Raw genomic sequence first — 21940 nt, 5'->3', positions numbered from 1 at the left:
TTTCAAACCCATTACTCCACTTGACTTGTTGCCTTTTCCCATACACGAGAGAGTTAATATGGAGGCATCCAAGAGGGCAGATTTTGTACGGAAGATACATGTGAAGACTAAAGAGTTGATAGAGAAGAAAGGCAAGAGCAATGCTGCAAGGATGAACAAGAAGCGCAAGGAGATGTTGTTCAAGCCTGGTGATATGGTCTGGGTACATTTTCTCAAGGATAGGTTCCCGAAGCTGCGGAAGTCTAAGTTGAAGCCTCGTGGTGCTGGTCCTTACAAAATGCTTGCCAAGATCAATGATAATGCATACTCAATAGATCTTCCAGTTGATGAGTTTGGTGTCAGTAATTCTTTCAATGTTGCTGATTTGACACCATATGACGGAGAAGACCTTGGAGCGTCGAGGTCGACGCCTTTTGAAGGGGGGGAGATGATGACGACATCCCTACCTCACTACTACCTCCGTCATTGCAAGTTGAAGATGAACCTGCTGTGAAGCTCAAGTCCGATGAAGTTCGGATTGGACCAATTACAAGGGCTCGTGCGAAGCTACTTAAACAACAGGTGAACTTGTTTCTAAACGATACTTTGATTGATGAGAACTTTTTACTGCCTAAGTCCTGTTACTTATGTATCATCAGGTATCAAGAGGAGACGAGCATCGCACGAGGAGTAGCTGGACGTGAAGACGGACGTCAAGATGGACGTGAAGCTGGACATGAAGATATCTCATGGACGCGCGAGGGAGGAGCGGGAGGCATGAGCGAGAGGAGAAGTTGACGTCCAGGCCGGCCCAGCGCCCGGTCAGACCGGCCGCCAGACCGGCGTGCCCGGTCCCTGGCCCGGTTCAACTGGGCGGCACGCCGGATTCATCCCGGCGCCAACCGGGCGTCGTACCGGGGCCAACCGGAAGGACTTCTGCGACACTTCCAGTTGCCGCCCGGTCCCTGGCCCGGTCTAGACCGGCCAGCCTGGCCCCAGACCCGGTCAACCGGGTTCCAGACCGGCTTAGTCCGAGTCTGTCTCGACCAGATCTATTCTGGGTCGGTTTTACTTGTATCTTTTCGACCAGAACTTGTCCCGGACGCCTATATAAGTGCCTTGGACGACCCGTAGCTGTTTTGAGACCACGTTTAAGATAAACCCTAGTTCTTAGTTGTTTTCTCTGCAAAATTATTGAATTCCCTACACCATATTGCTTGATATTGTGTAGATCCTGATAAAGTCTTGTGTGATCTACTGTTCCATTGAGAATTAGATGGTTGCAACTTACCGCTTCGTGGTCGGCGGCTACGTGCGCAAGTGTGTGGAGTTGTGAATATCTTGCAGGGTTGAGAGCTGTTGCATTGGCGACAGGGACCAATCGAGAGATCTCGTTGCGTCATACAAGTTATCATCCACTAGATCATCGTGTTTCTCCGCTGCTATCACCCCGTGATCATCATCACCACCGTTGCTTACTGAGAAGATCGGGCCACCCCTTATCACAACCTAACCAGCTCGGCCACCTGACAGGTGGGACCACAGGGGCATTTGGTCATTTATAAATTGGTCATTTAATTGAATCTTTCCAGGATTTTTAGAAAATAAATATAGCTCTAAAAAAATAAAGAAAAATATGTAAACCACTCAGAATAAAATTCTCTATCATAATAAAATATATTGAAATTTTGAGACAGTTAAAAATTAAGTCATAATTAAATGTAAGAAATGAATATCTTTATCATTAAAAATCACCCTTTATATTTTTAATGATAAAATAAGTCCATAAATTCATTTGGACTTAAAAACACCTTGGCAATATTTCAAGGTAGTAATTTACTCTTAAGGAGTCTTCTTGAAATTGTTCTTATTAACCATCTCTGACATGAAATGATAAAACACCGGGGAAGGGGGAACTAAACCCTAAAACTGAAAAGCATGCATATTTGCTTCTTTAACCATTGCCCTTATCGGACAATGATGCTATCCTTCAGAAACAGAGGACAAGGGTCAGTCCACACCTTCCAAGTGCAACTTTGCAGTCTTCAAGCAAGTTCATCGCTTGCTCATGTCATTTGAGTATTTTTACTAAATTACTTGCAAAGTACTATGATTTTCACTCTTGCATGAAAAACAAAAATTCTAATTTCATAACTATGAATATGACTATGTGGTGGGCAATGGAACCATGGTATGAGTATGGTGGAGGTTTCATTGCAAGGGTTTGTATCCATCTAGGATTAAACAACAAATGTCGTCCAGTGATTCTTGTGCCGTAATACCCGTGTTAACCATAAGATCTGGAGTGGGACGGAGTAGTCAAGTGTGTTCTCTCCTCTCGTTCATCAACGGATGCGCTTACCGTAGACACTTGATCTAGTTAAGGACAAGCGGTAGGGTGGGGGTCCCGTTGAAGTCCCCACGGTAATGCGGTCTATGATGGGTTGCAACGACCGGTGAAGGTATCAGGTCGTCGAACCTAGTATGAGTCGAGGTCGGATGGTATCCAATGGATACTCTAACCGGCGAGGACCCAAGGTCGGAATTGCAACAAAGGGTGGGTGTTCAAGGTCGCGGGAGAATGCATTTTGGCTAAGACCTTATACCGGGCCTCACACCACGGAAGTGTGGACGGGAAAGCTGCCTGGTTGGCACCAAGGTAAGATCTCTTATGGGTAAAGCAACACACCTCTGAAGAGTGTAATGAATCGTGACCTATCACTCCCTGTTCCGGGATTTGGAACTGCGAACACTGCCAGAAAGGAACTCCATGAAGTTCTAGTAAACCGGTGAAGGCTGACGGACATAGCTCTTCTGAATAAAAGCAACCTTTTAAAGAAATGATTATAAAAACATGCATTGGTATTAGACTTTCTGGTCTAATATCGTAGCTAGTGCATTAAATATCTCTTTCCTAATATGAACTTTTTGAGTACGCTCGTACTCATACCTCTCACAATCCCTTGCTTAGAATGTCTGAACCACCTCGAGGAGACAGCTGATGGACAAGGCGGAGCCGAGGAGATCTACTATGAGGAGCCTGACCTCTCAGGTGGAATATAGAAGGCGTAGACTATCTCATTGTCTAAGGAAATGAGGAGACACCCGAAGGAAACCAAGCCTGAATTACCTTAGTGTTAGTGGTAACCGAGCAGTACGAACTCCTTAGTATTTAGCTGCTCGGAAGGAAATAAATGTATAACCTGCTTAGACTCCTATATTGTAAGCTAAGTCGGGTTCACCTCGAACCCAGGAGTATTCCTCTCTGGACCTAGGAGGAAATCCAAGATGATGTATATATTTGGTTTGTAATACTCTGAGGGACCTCTATGGACCAGCTACGTTCTGTTGTACTACTCTGAGGGATGTAATAGGTACTTCGCGAATGTTATATCAACGACTGGCATACAACAACATGCAGTGGTATGCAGGGTCACCACAACTCATTATTATCATACCTGGCTCGATCCAATATGAAGAAAGCCCAAGAACCTAGCGCATAAACTAAGGAAGGCTTATAGAAGGAAGAGATCTACATGAACACAACTCCAATATGTAATAGACTACTCTTGTAAACCCTAACTTGGTTGCATATATGCCAGGCAGGGGCACCCCTTAGATGATATTCTCGTACCCGTAGATTAGAAATAGACTAGATACAATCTGCCTACGGTAGCATCCTGTAGACACATCTATCATATGTTGGATTGCTAGCAGAATATAGCGATCCTATTTCTAGCAGAATGTAGCGATCCTTCACCATGGGAACGTGAACCTGGATACATCATATACCTTATTGGTGAACCCTCGCCAGTCGGCGCTAGAGGTTGAAGACCCAATCGATGTTGGTCATCCCTCCGACCGCTTCTTCTCGGCCTTCCCCTTCTTCTCTGGGGGCGCATCCACTGGCCGTACGGGGAGGCATGTACCTTCCAGCGGTATGGTGGCGCTGCAGGCCATCGTTTGGTTGGAAAAAATGAAGAGAGTGAGCGGCGCGGCGGGAGGGGAACGAGGTGATGTGGAGGAAAAATGGAGAAAAAATAAGTGGCTTTTAGAGAAAATATTGACAATGACATGACCTGCCTATTTTTTGAGTTCCATTCGGCGCCTCCCTAGACTCCCTTTGGATTGTGTTGGGGCTAGACTCCCTTTGGATTGGGTTTGTTCACGACAAATGGTAGCCTCTCTCTAGATTGGATTTGGCTTAGAGACGCTGAATAAACAGTGTCCACACGTCAGCGTGAAATCAAAATTCAAAACAGAATAAACAGTGTCCTGCTTCGCTCCTCTCTCTCTCTTTTCCTGAGTTCTCCCCTTTTCCTTGGTAGGTCGGCCGGTGCCGTTAAATTCGCCTGCCTCCCTTCCCCTCTCCTCCACCGGCGGCGCCGGCCGGTGTGGAAGGGGAAGGAAGGTATGTGGGTGTATAGCTGTAGGTGTAGATTTGTTCGGCTGTATGCCGTTCTGGAGATTTTCGCCGGAGCTCGCGGGCGGTGGCCGGCGGCCGGATCTTTTCTCGCCGTGCTTGGCTCCATGGCGGAGTGTGGATGGCGGATTTGGCCGGATCTCCTCAAATAAGCTCGCCTTTTGGTTGGATCTGGAGCGGACCTCGCTGTTTCTTGTTTCTTCCTTTTGCTACCATGGTGGGAGGAGAAGGGAGGTGGAGCAGTTGAGTATTTCGATTCAGATTTTGGTGGAGTTTCAGCTGTTCTATGGAGGGTGCTGTGCTCTTCCTTGTCCTCTAATGTCTTGCCCCTTTTCATCTCTGGCTCCTTGTGGCTCCTTGTGGTGATGGTGAAGAGTGGGTCTGCGGTGCCAGGGACGGAGTCCCGGCCGATGTTCTGGAACCGTATCTTAGTTCCTGTCCATCAGGACAAGCATTTTTGCAGCTCTCAAAGCCTCTAATGGCGATGGCGTATGCAGTTGAGACGCGTGACGTCTTTTTTTCCTTTTCTTTGCTGCAATGGAGTATGGAGTGGAGGATCACGGCGGAAGAGAGATGGTGGTTGGAGACCAAGCACGGTGGAAGATTGGCCCCAGATGGGTTTCTTTGTATTTTCGTATTTTTCTGGGGTTGTTTGTGCAAAAGTGTTATGACAGCTGTGGTAGTAGTTTCTAGTGGTGTGTGTGCGTGTCATGTACTCTGTATGAATTGATCTTATCCTATATGCAAAAAAAAAAAAAAATTTGGGAACAGCGGTCGGAACAAGTTTCGTTTTTGAACGTCAACGCTCCCATGACGGACATCTAGGGAGCACATGCTTAAATGCTCCAATAAAAACATATGGTAATGTGTAAAGGGTGTGAACAATTAACTTTATTTTCAGTCCTACGATATCATCAAATTTCAGTTATGCAACTGAGAAAGGAAATCTAACGGTTTAGTTGCATCTTCGCTTGCAGCTGAAAAAATTTATAGCTACAAGTACACTTGCAAGTCATAAACACAACAATGGGGCTGAAAAAATTATAGCTACAAATCCAAGTCAATTACACGAATCACCATGCAACTGAAAAAATTATACCACTTACAGTTACAAGTAACCTGTTACAGTTACAAGTAACTTTGAAGTTATATACAGTGTGTAAGACTTAGTTCTCGGCTGATCCCATCTTTAAATCCTTACGAAAATGTTACCAGCTCTGCCCACGTCGGCAAATTTCTCCTTGTTCGGGTGTATTTAGATACTTATAAAGTGTAAGATAAAATTCTAAATTTAAACAATTACCGACATCCTTCTTTGGGGGAGGGGTTCAGTCCAAAATAAAGAGAACCTGTTGCCGGGTTTGTAATTGTCGGGTTTGTAAAAGGTCGATGTGGTCCACATTTGCTCTCCCATAGGCATGAACAAAATACAGGAAAAGAAGTGTTCGATGTTATTCCAACTTTCACGCTCGATCTGTTCTCTGGAAACTAAGGTACGGGAGCTAGTACATTATTAGCTTAGCCTATCTCCGGCGACATATCCCACACCGTCGAGGGGACGCAAAGGGGAGTTCAGGTGAAGACCCTGGCTCTAGTCGTCGGGTCCGGGAGATCAACCTCGCGGATACTCGTCTTCAAGCCCTTCCCAGCAGCGTTGGCCAGCGGGTGGATGCCGTGCGCCGGGCCGGTCATGTACGCCCGGTTCTCCCTCTCTTTCTGGAACGACACGCCGAACTTCTTCTCCACACCTGCGCAAGCACATACTTGCAGCATAAGAACTACGCCGATAGAACACAGGTGAGCAAGCAAGTGCGGTAGCTTACACTCGGCGAGGTTTTGCCGGAGCTGTCCCTCCCGCGTGAGCGCCATCATGATCTGCGGGAGGCCGAGCGGGAGCGCGTCGCCGCGGTCGACCTGCCAGAAGTGGACGGTCTTGCCGTAGGTCTTGGCGACCGTCTCGAGGTCCCGGCGCTCGACGACGCCGGGGACGCCCGGCATGAAGAGCACGCCGCCCTTGACCTCGAACTCGTGCGTGTGCCACAGCGGCTTCTCGTCGTCGGGGAGGGTGAGGAAGAGCTCCTCCGTCACGATGTACTCCAGGCCGATGAGCCGCGCGCCGGCGTCGGGCCCGTCGAAGATGAGGCACTGCCGCACGTCCTCGTTGAGGTGCGCGCAGAAGTGGTGCGCCTCCACCTGCCGCGTCATGTCGTCCCCGTAGAAGTGGAACGCGCACAGGTGCTGGTGGATCTGGTTCACCGGGGCGAACCCCTGGATGGCGCCCGTCGCCGTCTCGAGGAGGGAGGTCCCCGTCTCCGTCGGCTTCCCCGGCACCGGGTCCACGTCGTGGCACGAGGCCGCCATTGTTTTTGAGCTGTGTGGTGAGCGGATTCTGTGTTGGGAAACTTGGCTTCGACTTGGAGTGGAGAGGTGCGGCTTCACTTGTGTTTTTGAAGGCGTGGTGGGCTAGCTCAAGCGGTCGCGCGAACACGCGTGCATCCTTTGAGAGTTTGGGGTGGTACACGTGTCCTTGCCGGTCCACCTGGTGCGGGCGTACGTGTCCAGAGGTGGTGGCTGCGGGAGCGGTGATGAGATCAATCCAGCAGGCTTCATCGAGGCCGTTCTCGACATGCAGCTAGCTCAATGTGTCAGGTGCACCGCCACGTAGCCACCGTACGTGTCAGCTTGTCAGGCCTTACGCATACACCATTTGTCGTAGCGGGGCAACCTGCCAAGTTAGGAAATTTTGTCAAAAGGGACCACCTGCCCTAATTCATTGACAAAAAGGACCACCTCTGAGACAAATTGACAAAAAAGACCCCCTCTAGGGTGGCGGCAGCGTCCCCAGCCGACACATGGCGCTTGCCGCCGGAGGGAGGGGCGGCAGGGACCCGCCGCCGCACCAGGTGGCGGCACGTTAGCGGGCGTTGTCGCCGTCCGTCGCGCCGTCAGCCGCCGGCCGCCCCTGGGGCCATGCCGCCGGTGCATGGGGCGGCATCCCCAGGTGGAGCCTGCCGCCGCACCGTGTGGAGGCAAGTCCTCGAGGGAATATCCCCGGCCGACCAGCTCCGACATCAGCTGGTGACACTGACTAAAGCTGGCTGCACTGATTTCAAGCCATGATTTAAGTGTCGGATTTTCCCGCTCGATACAGGAAATTAACCACCGAAAGCGCCCTATATATGTAGGAATTCTGTGCAGATACAGCAATTAGAGCACCGACAACCGATACCAATAACTGTGCGCTAATTTTTTGGTACTGCTCACACTAATTGAAGGCTATATAAGTCGGCTTCCCCGCATAAAAATCGAAACAGCAGGATCAAGTTTGCCTTCTCCGCGTCTCTGTTTCGTGCGCAAAATATTGGAGTGAGTATGAGTGTGCCTTGTTCGGACCAGGATTTTAGGCCGATGAAGGGGAAGAATGCAAGCTTGCCACCGGGGGTGAGAGCAGAGAGGTGTTGGTGCGGCCGCCTTGCGAAGGTGAAGGAGGTGGTTGATTTTTCTGATAAGTTCGGCATGAAATATTTCATGTGTGCGAGCTATGATCGTGATCCACCCAGGCAAACAAGTTCATCGTCCTCGAGGCCTGCGGTATGTTCTAACAGCATGATTAAAAAAATTAATTGTATGTCATTAATTTTTGTTTATTAACCGTATTATTTGTGTTGTAGTCTCCCCCGCCCCTTTGCATGTGGTTTCACTGGATAGACCAGGAGCAGCCGGAGTGGGCACGCCGCGAGGTGGAGGAGAAACAGCGGCGTGCATGGGCAAGGTTCCATGAGGAGGAGCGTTTCGAAAAGGCTATTGCTAATGATAAAGCAGAAAGAGAGAGACAGATACAAAAATTAAGGGCAGAGCAAGCTCGAAATCGCGAGGTAAATCAGAAGCGGATGGATGATGAGGCTGCACGTAGGTATGCAGAGGAAGAGGTGCGCAGGGAGGCCCGTGAAGCGGAAAGAAAGAGATTAAGAGAAAGGGCTGCTGAGGCGCAGGCAGCAGAAGAACGCGGCGACAAGACTGGAAAATGGCCACGCTGGACGCAGGGCAGAGTGATCTGTTATAGTAACTACGTATTTTAAATTTTGTTTTACTTTCGCGTTGTATCTTAAATTTCGTTGTAGTGATTAGCCGTATTTTAATTTAAGTTATATTTCCAACTTTATTTCGGCAGATGTATTAATAATAAATGTTGATTTCCCGGAAAAAGTTCGCGTGTAAATTTTCCCGCCTAAAGTTCCCGCCTTATTTTTTCCCGCCAAAATTTCGCGCCATAAATTCCCGCCAAGATTTCCCGCCTTTTCTCTGAGCCGCGTGCTATAAAATCCCTCCCCGGGCATTCATTTGTTGTACACAATCTTAGTCGCCAGAAGATGGCTCCTCGTGGAGATCGTAGTTTTACTGCACGTATGGCTGCTCCTCTTATCTCCTCTGCTACTTCAGTTATGAGTGCCAATAACATAGAAAATGTCGAAGATCTGGTCACGAATGTGAATCTTCTCGTTGAGGTAGGCAAGCTTTTTTCTAAGCACGCAGGTATGCCTGGCCGAACTCCGGTGGAATTACGACAAGAGCTTCTTAGGTTGCAAGCAAGGTTTGAGAAGAAGAAACCGAAGGATGAGAAGGAACAAGAAGAATTTCTAAGGTATCCATATACATGGGCTTCCTCGACGGAGGATGACGAAGAAGTCTTCACGCCGAGGAGTCTGGCTAAGAGCAATGAATATTTCAAGGGAAAAAGCGCTGCATCCGCTTGCGTTGACTCGGACGATGATTTTATGCCACCGAGTAAGAAGGGAAAGGCTAGTTCATCATCGAAGAGCAAGAAGAAGGGAAAAAAGTGAAGCTTATAATGTTACTCGTAGCGTTTATTTTAAGTTGTGGTGTTGGCATTGCCGATGTATCTTTATTTTGGTAGTAACTTAATTTTATGTTGAATTTTTTGCATGTTGATGTATCTTATTTTGAAGTACCTGTTGAATTATTATGCGAAATCATTGAATTTTTTGCATGTTCATGTATCTTATTTTGAAAAACTGGTTGAATAATTATTCGAAATTATAGAAATATGTCTCATACATAGGTCATACATAGATAGAAATAATAGTAATTATTGGAGTTAATTTAGAAATCAAACTTATTGGAACTAATATTAATATGTCTCCGAGATACATAGAAAAATGTCTCATACATAGATAAATATATGATACATAGAAGTAAGGTCCATTTGTATCATTCTTGTCGACGACGATGACGTTGCTGCCGTGGCCTTGGACCGGAAGGCGACAACCGGGGACGAGGGGGATGAGGTGGACGCAAACCTCGGCCATACTGATTTTCCTCATCCTCTGTACGTGTCTCATCTGCTGGCGATGGAGTCTGAAATATGTATGGAGATTCCAGATTTGGGGGAATCAAACTGGCATCTGTGCCGAAAATAGCACCTCCAAAGAATTCTTCAACTATCCCGGTAACATCATTGCGAGGTTGTTGGGAAGTGCTGCCGTAGTATTGTGGTTGCTGCGTCATATCGGGCCATGTCGGGATTAAAGATTCCTGCGTATTGAATGGCTCCGTCAGAAACATGCACGCAATAATCATGTATGTAATTAACATGAATTAACCTGTGTTGGGTATTGCGATTGCATGTGGTCACGACCACGCAGTGGAGGCATATTGTGGCCTAAACCAGCTCCCATGTTGGACCACGTAGGGTCAACAGATTCATGCGAACGTAAACGACATGTTATTAGTAGGCATGTAAATAATCACGTGTTGGTAGGTAATTATTAAATATTAGCATACCTGAGTGTTGAATCTTTGCGAGTATTCGCCTTCTGTGTAGGCGAATCTACTATGTTCTCGGCTATCTTAATAAGACCCGGGAGAACAATATCACCATGGGACGAAGGAAACATTATACCAAATAGGTACAATAAATACGCAAAAAGATGTCGGCTCATGATCGCAGCATCTGCTTCAGCTGGTAACTCTTGAAAATTATTGACCAACCAGCTTAGAGGGACCCCCCTTGGACGTGACCCTCCGCGGCTCGTAGCAGGCATTGCCACGCCAAGACGGTCCTGTACCTCAGTCGGCCAAATACTAGAATAAGTGGCAGGGACCAAAGGAGTACCCTTGATTGGCAGGGCTGTGATCATGGAAACATCTTTTAGCGTAGGAGTCAGCTCCCCACAACTTAAGTGGAAGGTGTGGGTTTCAGGTCTCCAACGATCAACAAGGGCCGATAGAAGAGATGGGTCTAACGTGAACTTCTCCTTGCTCGATGTCAGCTTAGAAAATGGTAGAAGTCCATGGGCCCTGAGATGTTCCTCAAAAACACTGTTAACAAGAAACCTGTTCTTAATGGTCCGTACCCTGAAGACCGGAGGTGGGTTTGAGTGCGCATTCGGGTTCAACCACAGGTGGCAACGGTGTCCGGCATCGCAGGATCTTCGCAATAGGTCTGGCAAATCCGACATCATAACCTGCATCCATCGATGGTATAATCATACATTAATACATTAATCAGACATTCATAAAAGTTTAATTAAAATATGTATGCATTCAGCGAAACGATAATCATATAATAATACATTAATACATGTCTCTTTATTACAGCACACCAAACATACAAATATTTGAAAACAAAAAATTACATCATGTAGGGTTATTGTTCGTGCGGTAAGGGCATTCCCTTCGCGCATGACCGGGGCATCGGCAAAGGCGACAACGACGAGGTTCTCCTGCCTGGCTATGATCCATGTCATTCCTATGACGACGAGATTGGCGTCGTCCCCTCGCGGTTCTCTTCAATGTCGGGTCCGGAACCCATTTGGTAGTTCTTTCTGGAAACTCATACCTATAGTGTCCGTTGAGTCCCCAGGTCCAGAACTCACCGTTCCAAGTTCCGAGTAGGTTCTGGATGTTGAAGTAGGGAGATATGTAGTTCTCCACGCTGATGTTCTGTGCTGCAGCCGCCCTAAGGACATGACTACATGGGTATCCTAAAAGCTTGGGCTTGTTGCAACTGCATTCACACGTGTTGGGGCCGAGTTGAACAGCTTGCTTTCTCGATCCTCTATGGTGGCCTTTCACATACTTGGCTCGTACGTGGATTTCCCACTTATTATTAAGTGCATCAATTTGACGAAACCCATGACTTTTGAATTTTTCAGCTTTCTCATCCAAATGTCGTTGCATCTTTTCAGACCATTGCTTGTTCATCACATACCGTGTGTTTGCGACCTGCACTCTGTCTGCAAAGTATGACAGAGTCCGGTTCCAAGTTTCAGTAATCAAGGCTGTGATAGGGAGGGCTCGCACACCTTTCAGCACGCCATTGTAAACCTCTGACATGTTGCTGGTCATTATGCCGTACCGAGCCCCTGAGTCGTGAGCTTGCGCCCACTTACTTAAATCAGGGCAGTTCTGATTAATCCATGTACTCAAATTTATTTCAGTCCTCCGGCCCCTCCGGTCTTCTCTCGGCGGCAAGGCAGCACTCTCGATTTCTTTGTTGATTCCAGCCCAAATAGCATTCATCTTCGCCTCAGTCTTCTGCATGCACATCCTCTTAAATAGCTTGAACCCGTCCTTGTTCTTGAACTTTGAGTAAAAATTGGCAGCCAGGTGCCTCATGCACCACCTTGTCTCCAGGTCGGGCCACCCCCAGAGAGGGTCTGATGAATTCTTGATTATTTCGAGAGCGCTCAAAAGGCCTGTGTTGCGATCTGATATGATGCAAACATCAGACCGATCTATCACGACTCCCATCTTCAAGCAGCTGAGGAACCATAACCAGCTATCTTTGTTTTCACTCTCGACAAGTGCATAGGCAATAGGCAAGAGCTGATTATTTGCGTCAGCTGCGATCGCCACCAAGAGTGTGCCCTTGTACTTTCCTGTGAGAAAGGTACCATCTATTGACAGCACAGGGCGGCAGTGATGGAATGCACGTATAGTCTGGGGGAATGCCCAGAATAAACGATCAAGGATTTCTTGGTTTTCCTCAGGAGGGTGTTGACGAACTCTCCTGACCACTTGAGTCCCCTGGTTAGTTGCTGCTATCTGATGGAGTAGTCTCGGGGCAAGATCATATGCCTCCTCATAGGTGCCATACAATCTCTGGAAAATCTCCTCCTTCGCCCGCCTTGCCTTACTAAAGCTGACCGGGAAGCCAATCAGATCTTCCGCGGTTTTTTGCAGCTTCTTTGTACCAAGGGTTATATCTTCTTCCACCGCCACTTGCATGATATGTGATACATATTTTGCAGTGACGTTGCGGTGCTTGTCGAGAGACCCCAATTGCTCGCAGCTATGGGGTTCTATTTTTGAGATATGCCATGGCTGACATACCCCAGGGCTCACCCGAGCGATAACTCTCCCCCTGCAACCCTCCTCATTCAATTTGACGCATATGACTTTCAGCTGCCTTCGATCAGACTGCTTCACTCTGTGTTGCCGAGATATGGCCAACGCATACCTCTTGATTGCTTGGTCAGCCGAGTCCTTGTCTGGGAATGTTTGCCCAACCTGCAGACTGTCTTCCCCTAGGCCTGGAACAGAGTGGAATTCATTGCTGATGGTCATTGTTTTTAAGAACTCAGGGTCCATTGGTGCCGCAACCGCCCTCCGGGAAGGACCGGCACCTTCTTCGTCCGACGAGGATTCAGACGAAGAAGAACGAGCGTCATCGTCCAATGCCTCCGGCAGTCCCTCCACACGCTCGCTAATATCAATGAACGCGGACCAGTATCCTGGCTCGGCAGCAAACTGGGCGACCATCTGCTCCGATGGGCCGGTGCTATGGCCTGCTGTCAGTGCCGCTTGCTCTGATTGGCCTATCATGCCTGCTGCAGTCAGGGCCAAATGGTCCGATTGAACGGTGCTCGGTCCTGTGATGATGGCCATCTCCTCTTCACCAGCGCCGGTACTGCTTCCGGCACCATCATCACCTGATATAAACTGAACATACACCATGGGCTCTCCGTACATAGCAGCACCAGGTGTGCTTGCAAACCTCATGTACGTACCCCAATTTCTATCACTCTTTACCTCCCGCAAACCCCAACGTGCAGGTGTCCCATCATTCCCTCCTACGACGATGAGAGCCTCAACGGTCATCTTCTTCCCACGCATGGCGCGCCCAAACTGTGCTCGGATGCATCTTCTAACATCCAAAAATTCTCTATTGACCATATATGTCACTACAACTTTCATCGAGTCGCAGCGCGACATATCGACACCAGAAAATTCATCGCGTACGACGTCTCCATAAAATACTAACACAGTTTCCATCGTACCTACCGCACAACCATATTTTTAAAATTATATTAGATTACAACACAATAATATTTAACATGTGATTAACATTTTTAAATAATCATAACACAACAGCATCTTTAATATTTATAACAACATTCCATAATAATTGTATTACAAGCCTACCGCTCACTCATTCCATAATAAATTTAACACCAAACATAACACGAGACTATTTTTTAATAAGCGACAAATTTTAATACTACAAACTAAAATTAAAATAAGTACAGACGGATTTTACTACCTCTACTTCAGCCCGTGCGCTCCACTTCTAATTATATCTTAAAATACAAGTTTAACATATTTAGTTGGAACATTAATATTTCAGCACCGTAATATTATATGTCTATTTTAACATGGGTTTTGAATGGACCATTATTTGCTAGTAATGTTCACCATGCTAGCTTGTACGTAACACATAAAATCGTAGTCTCTATACTCTACATATCGCGTACAAAAAATATAAATTCTATACAACACATTTAATTAGCTATCTACGGATTAATTACATGTTGCCCTGCATGCAGCATTAACTACTAATATATTAACACGCATGCTAAAAATATAAACCGTGTGCATGCAGCATCGATTGGTCATGCAGTGCATGCAAACTTTAACAGCTCACCCGAAATTAATGTGAAGAGATAACGAGACCGCATACCACGGGCAGACTAGGGAAGTTAATTCCGGGAAGCACACGCTAATTATTACTGCAGAGAGTTAATTTAGGGATAAATTCGTCCACAGCTACCGAACCAAATTTCTCCTTAATCCGAGTGCAAAAATATATACGCCCTATGCTGTGAGATGGAGGGAGTACTCAATAATATGCCGTACTAATATTTTCATCCTACCTATGCACGCAACTACGGAACATGCACCACTTAAACTAATTACACTACACAAATAATAAGATTCTAACTACGTAAATAAATACAACATGCTAGCTTCTTGTAATCCTTACCTTGAGCAAAGACGGAATCAACCAGGCTCCACTCAATCAACAGACATAAACTAACTGAGTAAGAGACATTAACGACGCACAGCAACAGACATTAACTAAGTGAGCAGAGACTGAGTGTGTTCACAGCGAGAGCGAGAGCGAGAGCGAGAGCGAGTAACGTCTTTATATAGAATCGGCTCAGCACGACGGAATGAATCACACCGTCGGCAGTTTCGCAGCAATCAGACCGAAAGCAGCAAAGCAGCAATTTACAACAGTTCAAAGCACTCTGATTAGCAGCTTTTTTACAGCAAAGTGCGTGCATGTCGGCAGATTCCCGCCGCGCGTGGTCGATCATTGCATGAAACGGGCGGGCAGATTCCCGTGTCACCAGCTTTAGTCAGCTTTAGTCAGTGTCACGTCGGAGCTGGTCGGCCGGATGCAAATTTCTCCTCGCGCCGACGACCGCGCGTGCAGCATGGCGGGGCCTGCCTCCACACTGTGCGGCGGCATGCTCGACGTGGAAAAGCCGCTCACGCGTCCGGCGGCATGGCCCACAGGGGCGGCCGCCGGCTGACGGCGCCACGAACGGCGACAACGCCCGCTAACGTGCCGCCACCTGGTGCGGCGGCGGGTCCCTGCCGCCCCTCCCTCTGGCGGCAAGCGCCACGTGTCGGCTGGGGGCGCTGCCGCCACCCCAGAGGGGGTCTTTTTTGTCAATTTGTCTCAGAGGTGGTCCTTTTTGTCAATGAATTGGGGCAGGTGGTCTCTTTTGGCAAAATTTCGCCAAGTTAGAGCATCTCCACTCGTACCCCAAGAGTTAAAAATAGCTAGAATAAAAACGAAGAGAAAATAGCTCTAACCAAATTCCCCATAAATAATTTTTACCTTGACGTAATTTTTTTTTATCCGGTGCCTACAGGCCAGCCCGGATCGTAGGACGGTAACCAGGGTGCTGGCTAGCACCACAACTTTCTCTCAAAAAAAAAAAAAGCTAGCACCACAACCAAGAAAAACAGACAACACACATCCTACGAAACTACAACATCATCTCTCTATCCTCCTAAAGGGTAAAAAAATCAAAATGGGGGAACTTGGTCCATATACTCTTTCCTATAATCAAAAAATCACCGACATCTCCCGTACCAGAAAACACCGGATCTTGATGCAGAGGCTAGGGCTAAGCTCCTTTATCGGAAAAAAAAACGAGAAAACACCGGATCTTGTATGGGGGTTTTGAGTGGAGATGCTATTACGTTGCCTAGTTGTGGGATGGAAAACATAACTCTGCCCAGTGCCTTTGTGTGCCACATATACCACAACGATTTGGGCCGCTCAATTAGATCAACGGATAGGATCAAACACCGGTTAATATCTCACACCCGTCAGTCTCCTTTTTCAAATGGAACATATGATCCATCCTCACATGTTTTTTTCTCCTCGCCAAATTCATTTCCCCCAACTCTATTGGAGTGAGAGCTCGACGAGCCGCAACAAGGCATGGACATATGATACGTGTCGCCTATACCTAGGCATTTCTCGGGCTGGGCCAATCAAAACCCGACGCGGAAAATCTAGGCCCGATCCAACCATCGGGCCAAAAAATTAGGCCCAAGCCCGGCCCATCAGATAGAAAACCTATCGGGCCTTAGGGCAGGCTTCTTTTCTAAATCATGGAATATCAAGGTTCGTGCCTGGCTCAGCCCGACCGTTGGGCCAGAAAATCGGGCCCAAGCCGGCCCGGAGGCATGGTTGGGTCGGGATTGGCCCGGGGGTTTCGGGCCGAGACGGGCCAGGCTTTCCATGGCCAGGTTAGTGTCGCCTAATCCATTCGGCGTTATTTTGCCCCGTCTTTTGTTTATCTGGATATGTGCAGGCCTCCTCCCAGAAACCCGTTACCATCCTGAAGTTAGATTTCGCCAAGACATTTAACGCAATTGAGCATGATGCAAAATAATACAAGCAATGTAGCACATCGATCTTAACAAATTGTGGCTTCAAATGAGTTAAGGACATTATGTATATTGGGGAGCGACGATTTGGCTCCCGGGAGCATTTGCTCCCGATTTTTTTCGAAAAATCAAAACAAATCGAAAACTTATCAAAAAATTCCGAAAAAAACATGCACGTACCTGACCATGGCACGCACCAACGTGTAAAATTTCGTTGAAAAATGTCATCGTATGCGCCCTGGACAAAAATGACAAAATTTTGACATGAAATAAGATCCAAAAATTTGAATCTCAGATCTGGAAATTTGTCATTTTTCCCCAGGACGCATACGATGAAATTTCGCAGCGACATTTCACAAGGTGGTGCGTGCCATGGTCAGGTACGTGCATGATTTTTTTCGGTTTTTTGAAAAGTTTTGAAAAAACAAAATTTGCTCCCAAAATATCCGGGAGCAAATGCTCCCGGGAGCCAAGACGAATTTCTGTGTCTATTGGTGCTTCATTTATCTTTCTTAATTTAGTAACAAAAAAATAGCTTGTTTGCAAACTAGAGTTTACACAAGAAGACCCTCTTATGTCTCCTATATGTCCCTCTGCTCTGAGCTGTTATAGGTTGTGGTCAATCGTTAAATGAAGCAAGGACTAATCTCTCCTTCTATTGTTTCTCATGACGCATATTTTTCGCTCATATAGTATGCTGGTGGCATAGCTTTAAGAAAACCATACTGATAGTTTTAAATACATTTTAAAATGTGTTGTTGCAATCCATTGGCCGATAGCTTTGTTAAGAATTTTAGGCAAAAAGTTGTCAAAAATAGGCCTAAAATCATTTACACTTTTAGGGGACTAAACCTTCACCAGAGTGATATGCAATCCATTTATATTCTCTAAGTTCAAGTTTACTGTAGGTGAATCTGTTGTCAGGATGTAGAACTTATTCTGAATTACTGGCCAACATGTCTTTAAGAATAGTTCATTAAAATTATTAGGTCTATGTGCTTTGTGTAGTTACCAAATCCATATTTTTCCAGGAAAAGTGTGGTCATGTCATCTAGACCGTCCACCTTTTTATTCACTCTTGCTAGAGCAAATTGCATATTTGTTTCTTCAATGTGCCCCATTCTATTTTTGTAGCAGTACAAAAGCATTCCACCAAGATGTTTTGATATAATTTCCCCATCTTTGCTCCTCAGCATGGAAATTGATATTATTTGCCATACCATGAATTGTTTGCATTATGAATCAGTTCTTATTTTCATCAAACCAAAATTAATTTTGAACAGAGAAACCGAACGAAATGGTTGGGTCTAACCGAGTGCCTAGCCCTACACTTAGTGAGCTGACATTTGTGTTAGGTGTAGATCCTAGATGCCTAAACCGGTCAAATACTTTTGCACAAACAAGTAAAAAGTGGGAGAAACTGGATCGGTCACCCTACCTTAAACCTCTAGTAGTAGTTGGCACAAAAACCCTTCGTTTCTTGATCATTGAACCTTTTTGTCCATATAGGCCTTCTGAGGGCAGCATTCAGGCTGCACCACTACACATGGTCGTGTGTTATCTAGTCATGAACATTTCTCGGAAAAAAAACAAATCTAATCGTGCACCTTACCTATCATGATGTGGCGAAGGTCCACCGCTTCTGCTCGATTTCTACGGCCGACATTGACGTCGTGGCATCTGTTCTCTCCCTCCCCTGTCTCTCTCCCTCATACTTCTCGCCTACAATGATTGCCTCCATTTGAATTTTGATTTGTCCTCTATACTAGCTTGCCGACATTGCACCCGACGACTTGCATGGATGTGCGGCCCCTTCTCTGCTAGCAACGGCTAGTTAGCTCACATCAACCTATCTCTCAAGCTACTCCTACATCCGCATCTATTCCATTACCATCCGATCAAAAGTTTGTTTCTGATATTTTATTGACTTCCATTGACGGTGGCACCTATGTTCCTCGAATAAGTGTCAGATTTCCTTCTCATTGGTTTACCTGGTAAGAATTGAGGACCGACACTGAATCCTCGGTTAGATTATTTCCAAACACCAATCGGTTCTCGTTTTCAGCAAACCAAGATTACTTTTATACCGAGAAACAGAACCAAACGCCTAGCCCTACACTCAGTGAGACGACATTTGTGTTAGGTCTAGATATTGTGGATGCCTAAACTACCCTAATCTTTGGGAGTACAAAATTCATATTCTTTAGTCCATATTTATTTTTCGTATGGCCGTCACGTTGTCAAAACAGCATTCTGTTGTTTTCTGTAGTGAAATATGTCGAAGCTAATTTGACCGTCCGTGGACGTGCGGGCCTATTGTTAGAACTGTCTCCACAAAGCAAATGGCTAAAGAATATGAGGCTTAAGTTGCTCGGCCTCTTGAAACAAACATGCTCTTAAGCTTCCACACCCGTCTTCCAAATGCAAACAGCTCGTTCCGTGTGGAACCCCTCTCTTCTCTAGCTCGCCCTACCGAGGCACGCCGCCGATGCTATTTGAACCAATAACCGGCATGTCGCGGCTCTCGATGGCGATGCTGTTCTTACTCTCCCTTGTGCTGGCGGCGGCTCCGCGCATCGCCGTCGTCGAGGCTGTTGTCGTCCAAGGCCTGCAGGTGGGGTACTACAACCATTCGTGCCCGGAGGCGGAGCAGGTGATCCGCGACGTCGTCGAGGCCGAGGTCAGCATGGATCACAACATCGCCCCGGGCCTCATCCGCATCTTCTTCCACGACTGCTTCATCACGGTATGGTCTTTTCCGTGTCATGCCAATGCGGAGCACAGAATGTTTTCTATAACAATAATGGTCGTCATTGTGTAGGGGTGCGACGCTTCCATCCTGCTTGACGAGACGCCGGCGGGCGACGTCCCGGAGAAGGAGTCGTCGGCCAACGGGTTCACCCTGGTCGGCCTCAAAACCATCGACGTGGCCAAGACGACCATCGAGGCCATGTGCCCGCGCACCGTCTCCTGCGCCGACATCCTGGCCTACGCTGCGCGCGACGCCGCCGTGGCCGCCGGCCTCCCCAGCTACGAGGTCGGGGGCGGCCGCCGCGACGGCACGCACTCCCGGATGGACGACCTCCCGGGCAACTTCCCGGTGCCCGGCCACACGGTGCCGCGACTGACGGAGCTCTTCAACAGCCGCGGCCTCTCCCAGGAGGACCTAGTGACACTGTCCGGCGCGCACTCCATCGGCGGCGCGCACTGCTTCATGTTCTCCAACCGCATCTACGGCTTCTCCAAGACCTCGGAGATCGACCCGTCGCTGGACCCGGCGTTCGCGGAGAGGCTCCGGAAGATGTGCCCGCGGCCCCAACCCGACGACAACCCGGAGGCGTCGCGCAAGGTGCCGTTCGACGAGCGCACTAGCGAGAAGCTCGACAACGTCTACTACCAGGAGCTGCTGGAGAGGCGCAGCCTGCTCACCTCCGACAACACGCTCGCCCAGGACCCGAAGACGAGGCCCCTCGTGGAGAAGTACGCCAAGGACATGGCCCTCTTCCAGAAGAAGTTCGGCGAGGCGATGCAGAAGGTGAGCGCGCTCGACGTGCTCATCAACCCGGACCAGGGCCAGATCAGGCGGAACTGCCACCTCGTCAACAAGGCCAGGGGGCAGCAGTTCCCGATGATCAGATGGCCCAGGGCCCCCAAGCACCCCATGCTCCAGATGATCAACTGGTTCATCCGCGGCTTCCAGCAAGACTGAGTGCCCCAGACACGAGGCCTGGCCTCACTGGGAGTCTGACCAACATTATTTCATCCTAGTAGATACTAAAGCGGTACGGTTGTGGAGTTTAATTTTCACTGTCTTCCATTTGGCCGTCGCGTTAAGTTCCTTTCTTGTCCTCGGTCTAATGATGGCTGTTCATATGCCTAAGCCAATCATGTAATATACATTTGAGACGTTTTTTATTTATTTATCAACTTCAAATAATATGTATGTTGTTCCCTTCATCTAATAGTAACTAGCAAGATGGCTTCTGCAATTGGGCGGCTAGGTTTATATGTATTTCCATTTTTATTCTGTTGGTTGATTTTTATGTACACTTTGCGGTGATTCGTGAGATGTAAACTTTAAACCTTAAAATTGTGCAATAAAGATTTCAAATAAAGCAGGTTGTGTGCATTGGTTGATGCAGAAGCTATGTTCCCCGTTTCAAAAATAAAATCCATTTATGCAGTTTTATTACTGAAAATTTTGAGTTATTGAAAGATTAACTATTATGTATAATTTTTTTTATAATATAACTGGCACTACCAATTTCAATGTTTGCAAAATGCTCAAATAGCACGATAAAGGACTAAAACACACGGCAAAGTCTTTGACATGTGCAGCCTCTCAGCAAACAATGTTGGCAAATTAAGAGCATGTTCGCAAAGGCCCATTCGGTGTGTGTTTTCCGTCGGGGTCTAGGCAAAGCCATTGCCAAGAATTCTGCACACGCTCGACAAAGTAAAGTAACAAGAAAACCTCGAGACAATGACCGCGGTGCCACGAGGCCCTGATAGGAGGGAGCCAAGGGCTTTTCCATGTGGCAGCGGTTGAGCACTTGACAAAGATTAATAAGTCGATGGTGACCTCACCAGAGGAACTATCATCATCGTGGGGCTCATCCATGCCACTCCTCGCCCTCAAGATGGTGAGCATCTTGCCATGTACGTGGCCCTCGACACAGGCGGTGACCTCGCATGAGACCAAGAAGCTGCCCTTCTTGCCGTCATAGGCCCGCCTAGAATTCGTGGTCGGGGACCTAGAAGATGCCCCACTCCTCTCTCGGAAGCCTTGGACACCGCAAAGGAGGAAGGATTGGGTGTGGAGGCATCTGGTGGACTCCAGCCTGTGGGGAACAGGACAAGGATCTGCCGCCATAGTCTCGACTGCTGTCGGCAGCCACTAATGGTGTAGAGGCGTATGCGGGCACGACTCTTATGGCTTAGGGAGGTGCTAACCAGGGCACACTACGAAGGGGAATACCCGTTCTGCGCAGTGGATTTGTAAGGGTACTTATCATCGTCGAAAGCCGTCGTGGATGGTGGCAGATGAGCGCAACGTTGGAGGAGCTATCGCAACAGTCGAGAGAGGTAAGGAGAGAAGAGAGGAGAGAAGATACGAGCGAAGAGAGATGCGATGGAGGAGAGAGCCGTTCGATTGGCGACTATTGAATGGCTTCGATCTGCGCCATATCACATATCCGAGCTGTTCCTCGCCCAACCAATCATAACGCTTTGTATGGATATTGTGTTTTCCATTTTTCCGAGTGTAAACTCTTGACAGAGGTTAAGATTTTTTATGAGTGCTATATTTCTCTCCGAAAAGAT

At 47.5% G+C, this 21940-nt stretch overlaps 2 protein-coding genes across 2 annotated transcripts; one reads left to right on the top strand and one right to left on the bottom strand.

Moving 5' to 3' along the window:
- Nucleotides 1-5830: 5830 nt before the first annotated feature.
- LOC127316982 (oil body-associated protein 1A) lies at nt 5831-6814 on the bottom strand. The gene is made up of 2 exons (XM_051347490.2): nt 6226-6814; nt 5831-6150 (listed from the first exon to the last, which is right to left on the bottom strand). The coding sequence occupies exons 1-2, from the start codon at nt 6761-6763 to the stop codon at nt 5975-5977; spliced, it is 714 nt and encodes a 237-aa protein (XP_051203450.1). The 5' UTR covers nt 6764-6814; the 3' UTR covers nt 5831-5974.
- A 12203-nt stretch (nt 6815-19017) lies between these two features.
- LOC127316983 (peroxidase 5) lies at nt 19018-20607 on the top strand. The gene is made up of 2 exons (XM_051347491.2): nt 19018-19364; nt 19440-20607. The coding sequence occupies exons 1-2, from the start codon at nt 19107-19109 to the stop codon at nt 20325-20327; spliced, it is 1146 nt and encodes a 381-aa protein (XP_051203451.1). The 5' UTR covers nt 19018-19106; the 3' UTR covers nt 20328-20607.
- The last annotated feature ends 1333 nt before the right edge of the window (nt 20608-21940 follow it).

Source organism: Lolium perenne, chromosome 7 (genome assembly GCF_019359855.2).
Source record: "Lolium perenne isolate Kyuss_39 chromosome 7, Kyuss_2.0, whole genome shotgun sequence".
Lineage (NCBI taxonomy): Eukaryota > Viridiplantae > Streptophyta > Magnoliopsida > Poales > Poaceae > Lolium > Lolium perenne.
This window is presented reverse-complemented; position numbering and strand designations above follow the sequence as displayed.